Source organism: Planococcus citri, chromosome 2, assembly GCF_950023065.1.
Source record: "Planococcus citri chromosome 2, ihPlaCitr1.1, whole genome shotgun sequence".
Classification (NCBI taxonomy): Eukaryota; Metazoa; Arthropoda; class Insecta; order Hemiptera; family Pseudococcidae; genus Planococcus; species Planococcus citri.
The window spans coordinates 47,445,092-47,462,525 of record NC_088678.1 but is presented as its reverse complement, the minus strand read 5'-3'; the positions used below and the strand labels follow the sequence as shown (position 1 = coordinate 47,462,525).

Genomic DNA, 17,434 nt, shown 5'->3' with positions numbered 1-17,434 from the left:
GAGGCGGGTGAAAACAAACTGATAACCGGTAGAGGTAGACTCATCCATGGTTGTGGTGGGGAGGGGAGGTACAATTGGGAAAATAATTATGTTCATTGTCCACCAATACATTCTGCTGCAAGGTGCAATGATCCTATTTCCAGCTGCCACTGCCACCAGTTAAAATTAAAATTAGACATTTTTTGAAGAAATTTCTTGTGACAGAACGTCCGTACGTCGAATCTTCGTTCCTCGAAGATTCCGTGGGAATTCATACCCCGACGCTCTGGCTAAGCACCTAGCTAGGATTACTGCTACCCCAATCCCGGATAACACTTCCTGCCTTGTTAGACCTGGCTTCCTCCTTTCTTATTCTTGGAAAAGGAGTTTATTTTTACCTCGCCACCAGAAAAATATATAAAAAAACACGTCATTTTAGACCAATATTTAAGATTGATGAAATGTTAGCTTGAAAGCAGCTGAAAATCTGATTTCTAAAAATTCATCGTTCCAACGAATTCCAGCCAAACAAATCAAGTGTGATTTATTTGCAATTCAATAAACACTAAAAAAAATGAAGTGAATTTATTTTTAAGAAAATAATTTCTAACAATAATTACAACAAGCTCACGCAATTCACGATTACGAATTTTTGTAAAAAGCTAAAAACGTCTTAAATACGTCGTTATTATACGATGATATAGTCGGACGCCCATCGTAATAACCGCCAAATTCGTACGCCTGTGATATTGCGTCATGCCAGAAGATATTACGAACAGTTGTACTTTCTGTTGGCCAACGTAATGTGTTTAATTGGAATACGCTAAAATGGAAATATTTCGCATCCGTTTGTATGCATTGTACCACTATCGGTTCTGGTAATTCTTCAACATTGTCCTAGAAAATGAAAAACAAAATAGGCTTACGTTTACACATCCAATACTTATGTCTACATTTGAACATTCAAATAAGTGTAATTCAGTATGAATAAGCTCCACAGATAGAACATGTGAAGATACTTACGCCGTAGAGGTAACGAGCTTGAGCAGCTGCTATCGTAAACGCTTTCATCAACGAACGAGCCACTATTTGGTCTTCTGTGACGGGTGATCCGAATAAATTTCTCACTTCGGTTTCGTTGAAATGTATCAGCGCCGTGTGAGGGTACTTGAAAGGCGCATTTTTTGTTTTCAGGGCTACGAGAGAGAGAGAAAAACAAACAAACGAAATAAAACTCAATATAGTGGATCGAGAACAAAACCAAATCCCATAAAATCAAGGGACGCTTACGATGGGCATTTTTCAATTCGTAGAAATATTCTTCATCTAACGATACCGTGTACTTGAGCGGATCTAAATTCGGAACACGAAGTTCCGAGGTAAGTTCAGCCGATGCTAAGGGCTTGATAGGATCCGAAGCTAGTACCAAAAGATCAGCTCTTAATTGTAATTGGATATTATCTGGTTCTCTGATTAAAGGAAGCGAGAAAAACGCGTCTAGAACTTTACATCTATTCTTCGATTCAGAACTGGCGATCATTTCACACAATTGAATAAATCTATTGCATATAATATAGCTGAAATGGCAAACAGATGATCGAATTAAACATTAGTATGAGAGTAAGCGAGAGCTAGATTTTCTTCTAAGGTAGTGACTCACTTCTTACGACTATCTATAATACCGTAATCACGTGGATAATTCCATGCTGGATTTTCAGGATTTTTTCGTTTGGGTAATTTTTGTTGAGTCGAATCATAAACTACAGCTGAAGCTATAGCCCTATTAAAAAATGACATTAAAAAAAAAAAAAAAAAAAAAAAACATGTAAAATTTACAAACTCGTCGCAATAATTACTTATAACGAATTTTATACAGAAAAGATCTACGCGTGATAATAAATATAAAGAGTTTTTATGCGAATGAAGATCTATTCCCCTTACATTTGAATGGATTCTTCGAAATTTGCGATGTCGATTTCCTGTTTAGTTTTCAATAGCGATTCAGGCAAACCGCTTTCAATCTCTACGGTATTAGTGAAAAGCTTGGCTTGATTTAGACCTTCCACTAAAACGTTACGATCGCGATAGAACAGACACGGCTTGTCTTGTTTCAACGGATGCTCATCGTCTAATTTCGTGACCCTGCCTACGCCAACTGTTTTGATCGGTTCCATCCTGAGATTGATGAAACAGAAAAAACGAATTATAAAATTACAAAATTCAAAAAAAAAACATCAACGTTGTGATTCGAAAAGAGATTACCATTTGATTGGAGGTTCTTGCATAACTTCAGCAGCTTCATATACCTGGACACCTTGACGTTTTAAAATATCTCGCATAGGTGTATTCAACAATGGTTTTTTACCTTGAAAGAACCACTGTCTTTTGATCCAACGGTACATATTGTGACCGCGATAACAAACGCTTGTCAACTTCATCTTGATTCGCGTTTGAGATCAATTCAACACTATTTCTGTTAAATATTTGTCGAAACACCGACCAATTCCAAGGGAGATTATTCTATTTCTTTACAACGCCATCAAGTTGAAAAGAGCTGCTGTTTCATATTCTTCAAGTATGATCAGTGAATTTGAGAATAATCGTAGAACATAAGCTGCAACAATAAAAAAAATAGCAAGAATTACCGGTGAGATGCAATGATGAGTGAAGCATGGAAACAATTCAACCACAATGGATTATGTATTAATTATGTAACATATGAAGCAAGAGAATAGAACCGTTAAAGATTGAAGATACCTTCAAGATATCGATAAATTACAAATTTGAAGCATACTTACGCATAAAATTAAATATTTTTCATTTTTTTTCACACATTTCAGTCAGATTTCAATTACGGATTTTCTTTTCTGATATTCTGATAAAAAACACCCAACGTAACTGTCGAATGCCAGGTCCTCCATTATTTTTCGTTTTTAGTTCACTTTTAACACGTATGGAGCGCTACGTGTGAAACATCTGTTTTTGTTTTTTTTTCACATATTCTTCTTCTTCACTATCAGTTATCATAGGTATCATAGGTAGTATCAGCAATTTTGATTTTTAATATGAAGTTGATTCAACTAAAAATTGTAAAATAAAACTTATTACAGTTTTATTCATTCCGTTTATAGTAGAAAACTGTATCAGGAATACAACTTCTATCTACTTGGACTTGAAATGATTGAAATCGGTGCTAAATTGATCGGTGGTCCGGTATATTTACCAGGAGATAGTATCGGATGCTGTGTTACTTTCACCAACAGATCTCCTTTTATTCCAGGATCAAGACTGCCTAATGATCTCAGGTAAGAAAACTACGATCTAAATTCAATCAGTAAGTGAAATAAATTACTTCAATACGTTTATGTGCGTTGTATGTACTTATCGATGAGCTATTAAATTTTGTGGATTGGATATTATGTTGCAGAAACATTGAAACGCTGGCACTGTCGAGTGCTCAAATCCATTGCTCTTGTAAAACTATCGGAAACATGATCAAAGGTCGAGATGCTGAAGGATCAAATCTGGTTTCACATTCAATCAACAGTGGTGAGTATTCATAATTCGTATCTTTTAGGTAACTTTTCTGTAAGTAGGCCTATGCCACGTAATTCTGACTATAAAATTTCATCGTTTCTTCAGATACATCATTCTACCCATGCAAGGAAGACAGCGGTCTTACAGTTTTTAAAACTGAGCCGAAGATACTATTTTGCGACATGAAATTAAATCCTGGTGAAAGCAGATCCTGTTAGTACCAATTTTATTAAATTTTTTAGATCTGTATTTTGCAACACATACTTCTCAGTTTTTACGAGACAGATTTAAACCTGTATCTTGACATTCTTTTACTGAATATGTGTTCCTCGATTTTTTCAGTTCTGTATACAGAAACATTACCGAATGAAATTCCACCATCGTATCGCGGGAAATTGGTAAAATATTCGTATAAAATCACAATCGGTACCCAGCGAATCAACAGTGCCATGAAAGAATTAACTATACCGCTCCGAATCTTAGTTATCGATGGTAAAAAAGCAATATTATTTTATTTTCTTGATTTTTTTTTTAAATTCATGTTGAACACGATCATCAGATTCATCTTGAACACTCATTATGCTTTTAGGTTTCCCTGAAGTCAATGTTTGCGAAGATAGTATTGATTTGTCACCTAGTAATCCATTTTTGGATATCTGTGAAAAAGATAAGGAACTAGAGCCAACGTTACAAGTATTACAAGTGAGTAATTTTTTAACAGGAGTATTGAAAAATTCATCGAATCTTAAAACAGGACTTTTTCGGTTAACGTATATTTTTATTATAATTAATTTTTTTTTCAGAATATTACAGCACGACGAAGCACTAGTTTTTATAATATTACCAACGGTAAAGGTAAAGTGGCAACTTTTTGCCTGTTCAAAAGTACATATAAACTGGGCGAAGATATCGTCGGCACTTTTGATTTTTCTTCAAGCACAGTACGTTGTGTACAGGTAATTCATCTCATACTTACATTCTCCTCCTGAAAGATGTATTCTGTGTTATAATATATTCAATTTCTCATATACAGTTCATAGTCAGTCTACAATGCGAAGAAATTATTAGTGAAAAATATCGAAACGCGAATAAATACGACAAAGCAGTGACCACCTTCAATAATTGCACGGAATTTTGTTTGAATATGAAACAGTGTTTTCTGAATTTGCCTATTCCGTTACACGTGACTCCAGTGTTCAATACAAATCTTGGTGAGTTCATTTTTGGGATGATAAAGACCTTAGTGTCTAGCTTTCGACCAGTGTAATTAAGAACTGGTAATTAATAAGAGCATACAATGTGTTCGCAGTGTCGTTGAAATGGAAGTTGCATTTCGAATTCGTTACTTGCGCTAAAGGCATCGAAGAAATCAATCCATTGGACAACGTACGGCTGGCTCCAAAATGTGTCAATATTGAAACCATGAAATGGAATTTACCAGTTCAAATTTATCCTACTGCGACTATTTCCGACCTTCATTCGCAAACGAAATCCTGCTTGATGATATAGTTTCATTTCTCCTCATATGAGCATGTTTATGAAGCTTTTTACGTATCTACCGTTAGGAAATCAGCTGACTAATCATTCCTGTCTAAAAAAGTTGGAAAATATTTTCTAGTTGTATGAGTCTGAAATTTCGTTTTCTGTCGCCCAAATCAATTTACCCGTCATTTGAAAAATTTTGTTTTATTTTTAGAATTAATCATCTGTTGATTTTGTAAATTAATTACCTATGTCTAATAATGTGAGAATTTCGTGTAAAGTTTTGTATATTATGGTCCAATGTTTTTTCTATTTTCATTTTGTTGAATACCTACATAATCATGTTATATGTTGAACTTTGAAATAAAAATAAATGTTTTCAAAATACCTAAAAAGAGATTTTTTGAAGAAAGAAATCGAAATAATAATGCGGATTTTCAATTTTAAAAAGATCAATCAAAATACCAGATAGATATTTAAATAGGTAAAATGCGCAAAAATGTAGATGGAAAAAGAAAAAGTCAAGGAACCAACTGATTTTATATTTAAAAATATGGCATATGTTATGTTCGAAATTTACAAAAACAAATTCGTCGAAAAATACACGATTATAAAAGAATAATGTTCAACATTATTTTCCACTCGGAAACCTTTGAAAGTGGTCGAATTATGATCTAAAATCAGTAAAATTATTAGAAATACAAGTGAATAAATTCAATACGTCACAAGGGACAAGTATTACACACCACACAGATAAAAAGACCCGGAAGAAACAATAAAACAATTACAATACATACAACATAAAACAGATTATGCTTTATCACATCAATAACCTAACCCGATAATCTAAATACGCTTTTCAAAGCGAACAAAACATCCGTAATTTTGGTACAAATATACCAATTAAAATATAAACGCAATTTTCTATCAGAGTTACCAGACTCCTAATATTTTTGGCATAAATCGTTTACAACGATTCATTAGTAAAGAGACAGTTTTCGAATGTGGAAATTGCTCGTAATTCACACAAAAAAGTCAATTTCTTCTATCATATCGTTATCCAAAGGTTCGGTTTTAATAACGTCATCTAGTCCGACAAGTTCGAATTCTTCCACTTCTTCATCTTCCTCTTCTTCTTCTTCTTCACCATCCTCGTCCTCATCAAAGTCTTCTTCGTTCTGAACTGTCACTTCCATAACTTCCTCATCGATCGCATTCAAAGCCATATTCTCAGGTTCCCAATTCTCATCGTGTAGCTTATTAACGTGCATGCGTAAATCTTCCATATTACGGAACTTGGAACTACACCAGCTGCATTTCAAAAAACCTAAGAATCTGTTATCAACGGAGTGAGTCTTTTGATGTATTTTAATGGCCGAATGCGTGCGGAAGGTTTTATTACAGAACGTGCAAGTGTAGGGCTTTTCTCCGGTATGAATTCTTATGTGAAGTTTGTTTTCCGAGTGCGTTTTGAATGTTTTTTTACAGTACGGACAAGAATATGGATGTTCGCCGGTGTGCACTCTAATATGACGTCTGAGAACGGATTGGTTTCGGAAGTGGCGTTGACAGTACTCGCATTCGTAGGGTTTTTCGCCAGTGTGAATGTATGTGTGGCTTTTCAGACGATATTTATTAATAAAGCTCTTATCGCAGTACTGGCAACTGAATGGTTTCTCGCCTTGGTGGGTCATAAGATGGTTCTTGAGTAGAGAATGCGTATAGAAAGCTTTGTTACAGATGTCACAAGGGAAGTTTTTCACGCTGGTGTGTATCTTGACGTGTTTCTTGAGATTGGCCGATGAACTGTAGGTTTTCTGGCAGACGTTACAAATGTAGGGATTTTTACCGGAGTGGGTTTTCAGATGCTCTTCGAGACTTTCTTGCGAGTCGTAGTAAGCTTCGCAGTATTCGCATATCAATAATCCTTGTTTGGCGTGATGACCGCTCAAAATGTGACATTTCAAGTTCGCCCATTGACTGAAGCTCTTCAAGCAGACTTGACAAACGTAAGGTTTATCGCCGGTGTGAGTTTTCAAATGTGCTAATAGGTCTTCTTTGTTTTCAAATTGTTTCACGCAGTATTCGCATTCGAATTTACTCTCGACGTGATCGTGACGTCTTTGAATATGACATTTTAAATTGGACAATTGCGAAAACGGTCTCAAGCAGTATTCGCAAGTGTACGGTTTCTCTTTGGTGTGCACTCGTACGTGTCTCGTGTACGTAGAGTAATCGCTGAACATCTTGTTACAACCGGTACACTTGAATGGTCTTTCACCGGTATGCCGTCTGATGTGAGTGTTCAAATTACCTTTCTGGCTGAAACTGCGATTACAATACGAGCAAACGAACGATTTGTGGCCTTCGTGAAGTTTAACGTGTTTTGCGAGCAAACCCTCGGTGTAAAATCGCTCACCACAGATTGTACATTTGAAGGGGTTTTCACCTTTGTGGGTATCGCTGTGATAATTCAGTTCGGCAGCAGTTTCGAAATACTGCTTACAGTCGGTACATTCGTATAAGTCTCCGTGACGGTGCAGTCGGTCAAAATGATCGATGAGGTCGTCTTCTTGTTCGAACATTTGTTTACAATATATACATTCGTAATTTTGAGTATGCATTTTGACGTGATCATTCAACTCTTCTTGCGAACCAAAATTGTCTTTGCAAATTAAGCACAAAAACAAATGATCACCGGAGTGTATTTGCATGTGTTCGTTGACTTCGTCTTCGGTATTGAAAACCGATTGGCAGAACGGACATTCCAGTATGAGGGTATCTTTGTGAGTTTTAATGTGCTCGTTGAGCTCAGATTTAGAGCGGAAATTATCCTTGCAATGCGGGCAAATGAAGTACTCGATATATAAATGCTTCTGCATATGCGTTTTCAGGTTGCCTTGCTGACTGAAACTTTTCGAACAGAATTCGCAAGTGAATGGTTTTTCGCCGGTATGTACGCGGATGTGGTTATCTAAATTGACTCTCTGGTTGAATCCTTTTTCACAATGAGGACACTTGAATCGTCGTTCACCGGTATGCATACGTTCGTGTTGCTCTAGTTTACTACGTTTGTGGAACGTTTTGTTGCAGTGTCGACAATTTAACGGAATATCTGAATTTTCTCCTTGGCGGTAATTGAAGGTAATATCGCCTTCGGTCTCGATCACAACTTCGTCGCCTATCACTACTTCTTCTCCAATTACCACCTAATAACATAATATGCAAATTCAACCGATTAATATTCAATGAAACGTTAAGTTCTAGATAAGGGAAGTATACGCATACGCCATTTTGGTTCGACACAACGAATGTAAACATTATCAAAACGTAAATATACATACAATCTTACGTGTAAGAAATGCAATTTTTTCGATTGTTCGCGGGTTCGGATGAATTTTTAAGTAGTTTCAAGCTAAAGACAATGAAATTTCCTATCGATTGATGTTAAATTTTTATTATTTCGCGAAAAATTGACGATTTTATGAATACTTATATTACCCAATTTTTTCATGCTATATGTGTCAACTTTAAACTAAAAATACTCGAAATCTTCAGCGAACACACACGTATTTTAATATAATATGTAGCAAAATGTTCGTAATTTCATCGTCTTTAAAATGAGTGTTTATCGAAAGCTCTACATGCAACCGTTCAAAAGTTGTAGAAGTTTGAAGTTGCAAAAACAAGGCAAAAACCAACCGCGGATGGTAAGTATTGAACTTTGAACTAGAATTACTCAAAATTTTCAACGAACACATAGGTATATTGATACCGCGAAACGTTCGTTATTTTATCCGTTTTAAAATGGGTCTTTACCGAAAGCTCTACCTTCATCCGTTCAAAAATTCTTGAAGATCAAAGTTGCGGAAAATGTTCTACAATCAACACTAAGTGACTTGATAACAGTGATAACACAATTTGAACATTTTCCGCAACTTTGATCTTCAAGAATTTTTGAACGGATGAAGGTAGAGCTTTCGGTAAAGACCCATTTTAAAACGGATAAAATAACGAACGTTTCGCTGTATCAATATACCTATGTGTTCGTTGAAAATTTTGAGCAATTCTAGTTCAAAGTTCAATACTTACCATCCGCGGTTGGTTTTTGCATTGTTTTCGCAACTTCAAACGTACACAACTTTTAAACGGTTGCACGTAGAGCTTTCGATAAACACCCATTTTAAAGAAGATGAAATTTCGAACATTTTGCTATATTAAAATACGTGCGTGTTCGCTGAAGATTTCAAGTATTTTTAGTTCAAAGTTGACACATATAATATGAAAAAATCAGATAGTAGAAGTATTCATAAAATCGTCAATTTTTCGCGAAATGATAAAAATTTAACATCAATCGATAGGAAATTTCATTGTCTTTAGCTTGAAACTACTTAAAAATTCATCCGAACCCGCGAACAATCGAAAAAATTGCATTTCTTACACGTAAGATTGTATGTATATTTACGTTTTGATAATGTTTACATCCGTTGTGTCGAACCAAAATGGCGTATGCGTATACTTCCATGAAACATAAAACAAAAGAAACACGAAAAGCGATTTTAAATTACCTCGGAAGCGAACTCAGCATACAGATTGGGATCAATATTATCTAACTCTATGTTCTCTGGAGGCTCATGTTTGAATCCATTCTCTTCGTCGATCGTGTAATTAAATCCGTCTTGTTGAATTTCAACTTTAGCCTCTTGTATTTGACGAATGGCATCGATATTATAGTCGTAATGTTCTTCGGTCTCTACATTAACGTCTTCTTCTTGTAGCTGACCCATATCCTCGATCTCACACTCGTAACCTGCGTCGATTTGTTCAACTTTTTCTTCGGGTAGTTCGATCTCAACTTTGGTACCACGTAATTGATCCAGTGCTTGGTCAGCTTGCAGTAAATATAGGTACCACTGAGCGTTCTCATTGTTTTCCTGCTGAAAAATACGCCAAATTAACGTCAAATTTGATAGTACTAGGGAACTATAACAGGGGGTATGCTGGACCGCCATTGTCTTCCTTCGCAGAACGAACACAAACAAAACGCCGTAAGTACGCATACAATTTTTCGTGTAATAAACGCAATTTTTTCGAATGTTCGCGAGTTCGGGTGAACTTCTATGTGGTCTCAAATTAAAGACAATGAAATTCCCTATCGATTGATGTTAAATTTTTTTCATTTCGAGTAAAAATAACGATTTTATGAATACTTATATTCTACGGATTTTTGCATACTACGTACGTCATCTTTAAACTAAAAATTCTCAAAATTTTCAGTGGACACATGCATGTTTCAAAGTACCAAAATGTTCGGAAATTCATCCTCTTTAAAATGAGCGATTAGCGAAAGCTCTAGATGCAACCGTTCAAAACTTCTGGACGTTTAAAGTTGCGAAAACAAGCTGCGCGCGGTAAGTATTGAACTTTGAACTAATATTACTCAAAACTTTCATCGAATACATAGGTATTTTAATACATCAAAATGTTCGTGAGTTTATCCTCTTTAAAATGGTTGCTTACCGAAAGCTCTACCTCCAACCGTTCAAAAGTTTTAGAAGATTGAAGATGCGAAAAGTGGTTACTTATCAGAAATAACTGACTGATAACAGTGATAACACGACTTGAACACTTTCCGCAACTTTGATCTTCAAAAACTTTTGAACGGTTGAAGGTAGAGCTTTCGGTAAGCAACCATTTTAAAGAGGATAAACTCACGAACATTTTGATGTATTAAAATACCTATGTATTCGATGAAAGTTTTGAGTAATATTAGTTCAAAGTTCAATACTTACCGCGCGCAGCTTGTTTTCGCAACTTTAAACGTCCAGAAGTTTTGAACGGTTGCATCTAGAGCTTTCGCTAATCGCTCATTTTAAAGAGGATGAATTTCCGAACATTTTGGTACTTTGAAACATGCATGTGTCCACTGAAAATTTTGAGAATTTTTAGTTTAAAGATGACGTACGTAGTATGCAAAAATCCGTAGAATAGAAGTATTCATAAAATCGTTATTTTTACTCGAAATGAAAAAAATTTAACATCCATCGATAGGGAATTTTATTGTCTATAATTTGAGACCACATAGAAGTTCACCCGAACTCGCGAATATTCGAAAAAATTGCGTTTATTACACGAAAAATTGTATGCGTACTTACGGCGTTTCGTTTGTGTTCGTTCTGGGAAGGAAGACAATGGCGGTCCAGCATATAGTACAAGACGAATTTCATTTGAAGTATTATACGTACAGCTTGCAGAGATTCATCTTGACCACAGTCATCAGCTTGAATCACCTCATCGGTTTGAATTACCTCTTCACCTTGGATCACTTCTTCAGCTTGTATAATCTCATCAACCACTACATCATCGGCGACAACGGTTTCACATGCGCCTTCTTCGATGAATACAGATTCGGCACATTCCATTGTGAATCTAAGCCATAAGATTGAATCAATATCATCCGTTACAGCAAAATGAATACCATAATAACTCCTTCGTAGTAAAACAAACGAATAAATCGTTTGAAATCGTAAACATTATCATTTTATATAGAGAATTGAATATTTACTGATGTTATATCAGCATTACTAAATTAAATACACGAAGCTCGATGAGAAATTGGCAAATTGTAATCCGGCGGATATTTCTTATTTGCCGCCACTTCAAAACCTATTTCATATTCTTTTTTTTGAAAAAAATATTTTAAAAATTGGATTTTCATTCCGGAAAATTTAACTTACCAAAGCTTAAAAAGCCAAGAAATATTTCATACCGTAAATAGGCTTTTGGCTGTTATTTCAGGAATCGAAGTACAAATGAAGAAATTTTAAAAGCGCGAATTTTTTTCACCAAGTGTACCGTTCTTGAAAACACACGCGAAATGCGTTGAAATTAAATAACTGACGACATTTTTTAAAATTTTAAGACAATATGAGTGGAAATAATTAAAATTTCGATTAAATAAACTCACATGCGAAGGAATACGTATACTTCAATGGCGTTTTTGAATGAATAACGTTATACGTTGAAGGTCAGCCAAGCCAACCACGCGTACGAACGACACGTCACGTTACTATGTCACACGTGACGTGAATCACTTTGGTAGGACTACAAGGTAGGACTGGTTGAAACAAAAAAAATTCATTTTTTTTCCTGAAAAGAAAATTAAATTTTGAAATAAAATTAATATTAAAACTTGAAAATAAATGATGAAAATTATTCATAGTGGAACTAAAGTGGAACAAATTCCCTCGAATAAATGAGAGTTGGAGACACGAGTTTTTGCAACTGAGGAGCTCATTGCAAAAGTAGCCCTTGTCACATGAACTTTTAGACACGTTTTACTCGATTGCACCTATTGCCAACTGCGGAGATCATGTTGTAATGATGAAATGACCGTCAAGTTAGTCTACCCTGAGTAGCCCTGAGAGGAATTGCTTTATAGAGTTTACATTCATGATACTGGGTACGCTCAAGGGAGAGCTTTGGAGATTGCATAGGTTCATGTGACAAGGGCTACTTTTGCAATGAGGTCCTCAACTTAAGGAAGGACGTAGTCTAGTTTGTTCTTTCTAGTCCTAGCTGACTCGACTTCGACATTCGACTCCGAAGTATCTTTTTCGTTTTTTAAAGACATGAAAATGAGGATTGAGACAATATGGTGAAATAAAATTGTGCTTGAAAAGTTTAAATTAATTTGTTCTCCAAACTTGCTAAATAAAAATATTAAATAATCAGTAACAGGTATTTTAAAAATTATTATATTGAAAAAAATCCTTATACTTAGCATGCCATCAGAATCAGACGTACGAAAATATTCTAAAATTTTGAAGAAAAGCACCCTCTAGCCTCTTACTCAGAGTATTGTTTCATTTGTGAATTGTGAATCATCTGGCAGAAGCCCTTGTCTTCAATGTTCAATTCTTCATTCGCACTCACAAGTCACTACTCACTACACGCACAATTCTCAAAATTAAATCTCTCAAGAAATTATCGAATTGTCTTTTTCGTTTTCCCTAGGTAGGTATAGGTAATATAATTTGAAAATCGTACCCCAATTCTCAGCAATAGTTTACAAATACATAAAATACCTATCGCAGTGCCCAATATTACTGCGAGTACATCCAGTAATAAATATTGATACAAAGGCATATCTGCTGCTGTGGTCCTCAAATGAGGAGCTCCTTGGTGTTTTATAACATATTCTGACCAATATAGAGACTCGTCCAAAGGTGATCTTGGTCTGTCTTTGAATACCATTGATAATTTTTGCATGTTTTCGCGATATCTAAAAAAATATTCCAAAGGATATTATGACGAATAGGTGAACTGAAGCTCATCCAATCAGGACATGAGAGCTGGATTTCGGGAATACTCGACTTTTCGATCACCTAGAGTTGGTAAATCCTAAATCCAGCTCTGAGATTAAAATCAACTCACTTGGGGTTGGTTATAATTTCCTCAATTGCACGAGCAAAAATATATTTAGTCATTGTGAAGTAATCAACGTGGATACCAGCTCCCTTTTCAGCTAATATGTTGGCGTTTTGAAATTGGTCGAACGAAAAAGGCATACCAATGACTGGAGTTGATGTGTGAACAGCCTCCAATGTACCCAATAGGCCGCAATGACTTATAAACCCGATTACGTTTTTATGCTCTAAAATGCCCAAAGTTTTTGATTGTTTTAAAAATAAGGAGCAAAATAATTGTACCTACTTTCATTTAATGTAAATCATAAGCTTAGGTATAATTTGAATTTCTGTATACCTAAGATATCTCTTTGTGGAAACCATTTGCCTAATTTGACGTTAGGAGGTATGGATTCAGATATGTTCAATTCATTTACTCTCCATAATACTCTTTGAGGTATAGAAGCAAAAGTATCAATAATAATCTTCAACTTTTCAGAAGATATACTACTAGCTTTGATCGTGGTACCGAAAGAAAAAAAAATAACGCCAGGAGCAAATCCTTCGATGAAATCTTCCAAATCCTACAATTCGAAAGCAAAACTCGTAAATCGTCGATATTTACACAATTTCAATACTCCTACTTTTATGTAGGTATGCAATTTAATCTACACGAGTGTAACTAATTTCACCTATATACTTCGAGATTTAAAGAAAATACTAGAAAATATACCTACTTATACGTATCTTACCTTTGATAACTTTTTCCGTTCTTTGATGTGAATACCGCCAATTTCTATCGCATTAGGAGACATTGGTCTGCCAATAAAACTGAAATGACTGTTGTAAAAACCTAAAGCAGCCTTCTTGTTCAGTTCTTCGCTAGAAGGGGGCTCCATTTTGAACACTTCGCGAGCATATCTCTCAGTATCTGCGTTAATTACAAAGCTTTGGAACCAATAATTCCGACTATACTGAAAAGCATTGTCTAGCCGTTCGAAAAAACTCATTCGTGTAGTATATAGAGTATTTTTCACAGGTATAAAGGATGGATTACATGGATTGCCAACAAAGTAATGTACTCCTTCGCCTAGACTCGGCGAAAGAAAAAGTATCAATGGTACGTTTAATGTGTACGCTAATAAATGGTAACATTGCGTAAAATAAATTTCACCTATAATTAAATCAATTGTTTTCTCCTTAGAAAATATCAATTCTTTAATGAATTCCAAACTCAAAACGTGATCACAATGGGAATTCTCAAGTTCACGAAGAAATTTTTTATATTGATAATAATCAGAATAATTTTGTGTAGATTTTATATCAATAGTGTCAATAAAATTGTTAGCTTCGGGGAGTAAAATCTCAGTGTAATTTGGAACAGTATGACTGGATTTGAAATGACTCACAACGGTCACCTCGTGTCCCCTGGCAGCTAAACCTTTAACAATTGGTTGACTTACTGAGTGGTGACTTTTGCTGAATATTATAAAAATTCCCAGGATTTTAGCTGATTCTATAGTTGTCAAGTTTGAAAAAATGAAACTTATCGTCAATATTCTAAAATAAATATTGCTCATCATTTTTTTTTTTTTTTTTTTTTTTTGATTGAGGTACCTACTAGCTAAATTTTTATTTCTTATTTAGCATCAGCATCCATCATTTTCAAGATTCTGAAAAATATATAGGTACCTATTTTATTAGCCAAAAGTCAAGTGGCACATATTTTCTAATCAACACATCATTACCATTGCGTACTAAATAAAAAAGATTCTTAAAATGATTTAGCTTACCTAACTCATTATTTGTGCTAAAAAAATTTGACATTAAAAATCTAGTTTCTACGCACAACGATTTATCACTTATCAGCATCCAAGTAAGAACTACGTACAATGTACATCATCAAAAAGTAGTGGGTATGTAAGTAGAATACCTAGACCTACAGCTGTGTCACGATAAAATATGACTATTTGCTCTTTAATCAACTATCATTGAACATTGAAGAATAATCTCAGCATTATCATAGTTTACTGACGCCCGTCATAAATATTTTTTTCGAAATGCAAATAGTCTTCGGCTTCCACGTTTAGACCAAAATGGATATCTTTACCTACTATAGAAAAAAACTGGTATAAAATGCAACTAAAAAACAAAATTTATTATTCATTTCAACAAATACGTAACACAGTACTCGAAATTGGCTTACATATTTACTTATACAGCATGTTTTATAAATACTTATCATATTTTTTTTACAATTCTTCAGCTTTGGTGGGTATTTAAATGAAATACACTAGAAATAAAACTCGAAACAAAACGAACATCGTTCGATCAATCACCGGCGAGTGGCGAATTGAATGAATAACAAAAAGACGAGTTCATTTTGTTCACGTAACGTAACACAACATTATGATCACTTCACGCGTGTCAAAATCATTAATTATAAAAGGAACATACTAATATAAAAATTAAATAAATAAAAAATAGAAATGCAGTATAATTTACATACAATGAAATGTAAATGTGTTTTAAATATGAAAAGTAAAAAAAAAAAGAAAAAAAATACAAGATTTATACATTTCTCGAAGTTGGAAATTGAAAAATAATTATTAAATAGAATAATTACAATACACAAAAAATTTCAATAATTTTTACAATATGCAGTGATACTACGAATGCTTTCAAATGAGATCAACATTAAATAATAACGAATGTCTGCGAAAAAAAAAACATTGAATTTGGCACACTGATCGCTAATTTTCATTTCAATATTCGTACAAAAAAAACAAAAAAAACTCAAGTTACCGAAATGATTCGATACAAATTTTAATAAAAATAATTACGCAATGTTTTAAATATTAAATACTTAGGGATGATTGATCTCATTTTTTTTCGAAGTTGGTCGTAAAGAGGCGACCACTTGATCTTCAGTGTATCAGAGTCAACTCGACCATTTCTTACACTAATGCAGTATTTCAGTATTTATCCTGCCCAATCAACTGAAAGGTTGATAATTTTAAAAAATTTTCAGTGCACACAAAAAAATAGGAAAAACTGTCGCAATAGAAGTACTTTACTCAGAAACACCTCTTTGGGGCTTTTTGAAGCCTAAATCCAAAAATCACAATTCAAAGCTCAATATCACTTAGAATTTGCATCAATAAATATTTCTGCAAAATCAAAATTTTCCCAGGATGATGAACATGGAAAGGGACTGGGGCATTAAAACGGTTGCAATTTTCCCAGAATGATCGAGCTAGATAAATACTGACGAGAGAAGGAAGTAAATTCACCTGAATCACGTTAAATATAAAAATTTTAAATTTTCCCTACTCTAAAAAAAGTTAACAAAGCGCAAAAAACAATCATCCCTAAATTTTTTAGACAATAAAATTAATCGATCCTAATAAAATAACTGTTGTCAATTTAAATTATACAACGCATGAAAAAAAAAAGGAAAAAAAACGGAAGCTTTACAAAATACGTAACAGATAATTATGTCAACTCTGCACAAGGTAACGTTCACAGCTTCTTAGATAGTGATTTTGTATGAATCTTACATAACACAATGCACGATAATCAATTCATACAAGATAATTAACAAAATTTACAATTTGTACAAAACGTTTGGAAAAAATTTAACATAAATTACAATAAAACGTAAAAAAAGACATTAACAATTCATTTTACTTTTTTTAAAAAGTCATAAATACGTAATTGGTAAAAAAAAAAATTAATTTCTCCGCTGACTATTATGGTAATTTCAATGCTAAAAATTGCTTATGTAGCCTCTGGCGACAAAACTGATAAAATTCGATTTCTCTAGTAAAATTCTTTCTAACTATATCTTTAATTTCTTCGCCTACTGGAGGCTTATAGATATTTTTATTTATTCTACGGAACTCTTCCATATGACCTAGGCAAAGAAATTGAAAAAAAAAAATCATGTTATAAATCATCATGGATATTCATAATGCAGCAATTGAAATCGTCTATGTATGTATACTTGTTTATGTTGAACTGATCGA

General features: G+C 34.2%; 5 protein-coding genes across 9 annotated transcripts in view; 1 reads left to right on the top strand and 4 right to left on the bottom strand.

Moving 5' to 3' along the window:
* Positions 1 to 549: 549 nt before the first annotated feature.
* mRpL37 (mitochondrial ribosomal protein L37) lies at positions 550 to 2,913 on the bottom strand. Its single transcript, XM_065350804.1, has 7 exons — positions 2,778 to 2,913; positions 2,242 to 2,593; positions 1,921 to 2,154; positions 1,640 to 1,759; positions 1,270 to 1,556; positions 1,003 to 1,175; positions 550 to 876 (listed from the first exon to the last, which is right to left on the bottom strand). The coding sequence occupies exons 2-7, from the start codon at positions 2,415 to 2,417 to the stop codon at positions 622 to 624; spliced, it is 1,245 nt and encodes a 414-aa protein (XP_065206876.1). The 5' UTR covers positions 2,418 to 2,593; positions 2,778 to 2,913; the 3' UTR covers positions 550 to 621.
* A 92-nt stretch (positions 2,914 to 3,005) lies between these two features.
* Positions 3,006 to 5,368, top strand: LOC135836162 (RAB6A-GEF complex partner protein 2). Its single transcript, XM_065350805.1, has 8 exons — positions 3,006 to 3,284; positions 3,407 to 3,528; positions 3,622 to 3,729; positions 3,859 to 4,008; positions 4,106 to 4,218; positions 4,320 to 4,472; positions 4,550 to 4,727; positions 4,826 to 5,368. Exons 1-8 carry the CDS (start codon positions 3,157 to 3,159, stop codon positions 5,023 to 5,025), a joined length of 1,152 nt encoding a protein of 383 aa, XP_065206877.1. The 5' UTR covers positions 3,006 to 3,156; the 3' UTR covers positions 5,026 to 5,368.
* A 151-nt stretch (positions 5,369 to 5,519) lies between these two features.
* Positions 5,520 to 12,051, bottom strand: LOC135836159 (zinc finger protein 271-like). Of its 4 annotated transcripts, none has more exons than XM_065350802.1 (4): positions 11,966 to 12,051; positions 11,244 to 11,427; positions 9,567 to 9,935; positions 5,520 to 8,207 (listed from the first exon to the last, which is right to left on the bottom strand). In XM_065350802.1, exons 2-4 carry the CDS (start codon positions 11,418 to 11,420, stop codon positions 6,021 to 6,023), a joined length of 2,733 nt encoding a protein of 910 aa, XP_065206874.1. In that variant the 5' UTR covers positions 11,421 to 11,427; positions 11,966 to 12,051; the 3' UTR covers positions 5,520 to 6,020. The 4 variants fall into 4 exon arrangements, with proteins under 4 accessions (XP_065206874.1, XP_065206872.1, XP_065206873.1 ...); XM_065350800.1 differs by having other exon boundaries at positions 11,736 to 12,021; XM_065350801.1 differs by having other exon boundaries at positions 11,768 to 12,021.
* Positions 12,052 to 12,776: 725 nt separating this feature from the next.
* On the bottom strand, positions 12,777 to 15,189 carry LOC135836158 (UDP-glucosyltransferase 2-like). Its single transcript, XM_065350799.1, has 4 exons — positions 14,159 to 15,189; positions 13,765 to 13,990; positions 13,435 to 13,654; positions 12,777 to 13,282 (listed from the first exon to the last, which is right to left on the bottom strand). The coding sequence occupies exons 1-4, from the start codon at positions 14,987 to 14,989 to the stop codon at positions 12,985 to 12,987; spliced, it is 1,575 nt and encodes a 524-aa protein (XP_065206871.1). The 5' UTR covers positions 14,990 to 15,189; the 3' UTR covers positions 12,777 to 12,984.
* Positions 15,190 to 15,538: 349 nt separating this feature from the next.
* pip (pipe) overlaps positions 15,539 to 17,434 on the bottom strand; it is a 62,022-nt gene continuing 60,126 nt past the window's right edge. For both annotated transcript variants that reach the window (XM_065350798.1, XM_065350797.1), the window contains exon 9: positions 15,539 to 17,322. In XM_065350798.1, coding sequence (XP_065206870.1) covers positions 17,159 to 17,322 — 164 coding nt within the window. In that variant the 3' untranslated portion in view covers positions 15,539 to 17,158. The remainder of the gene's footprint in view (positions 17,323 to 17,434) is intronic.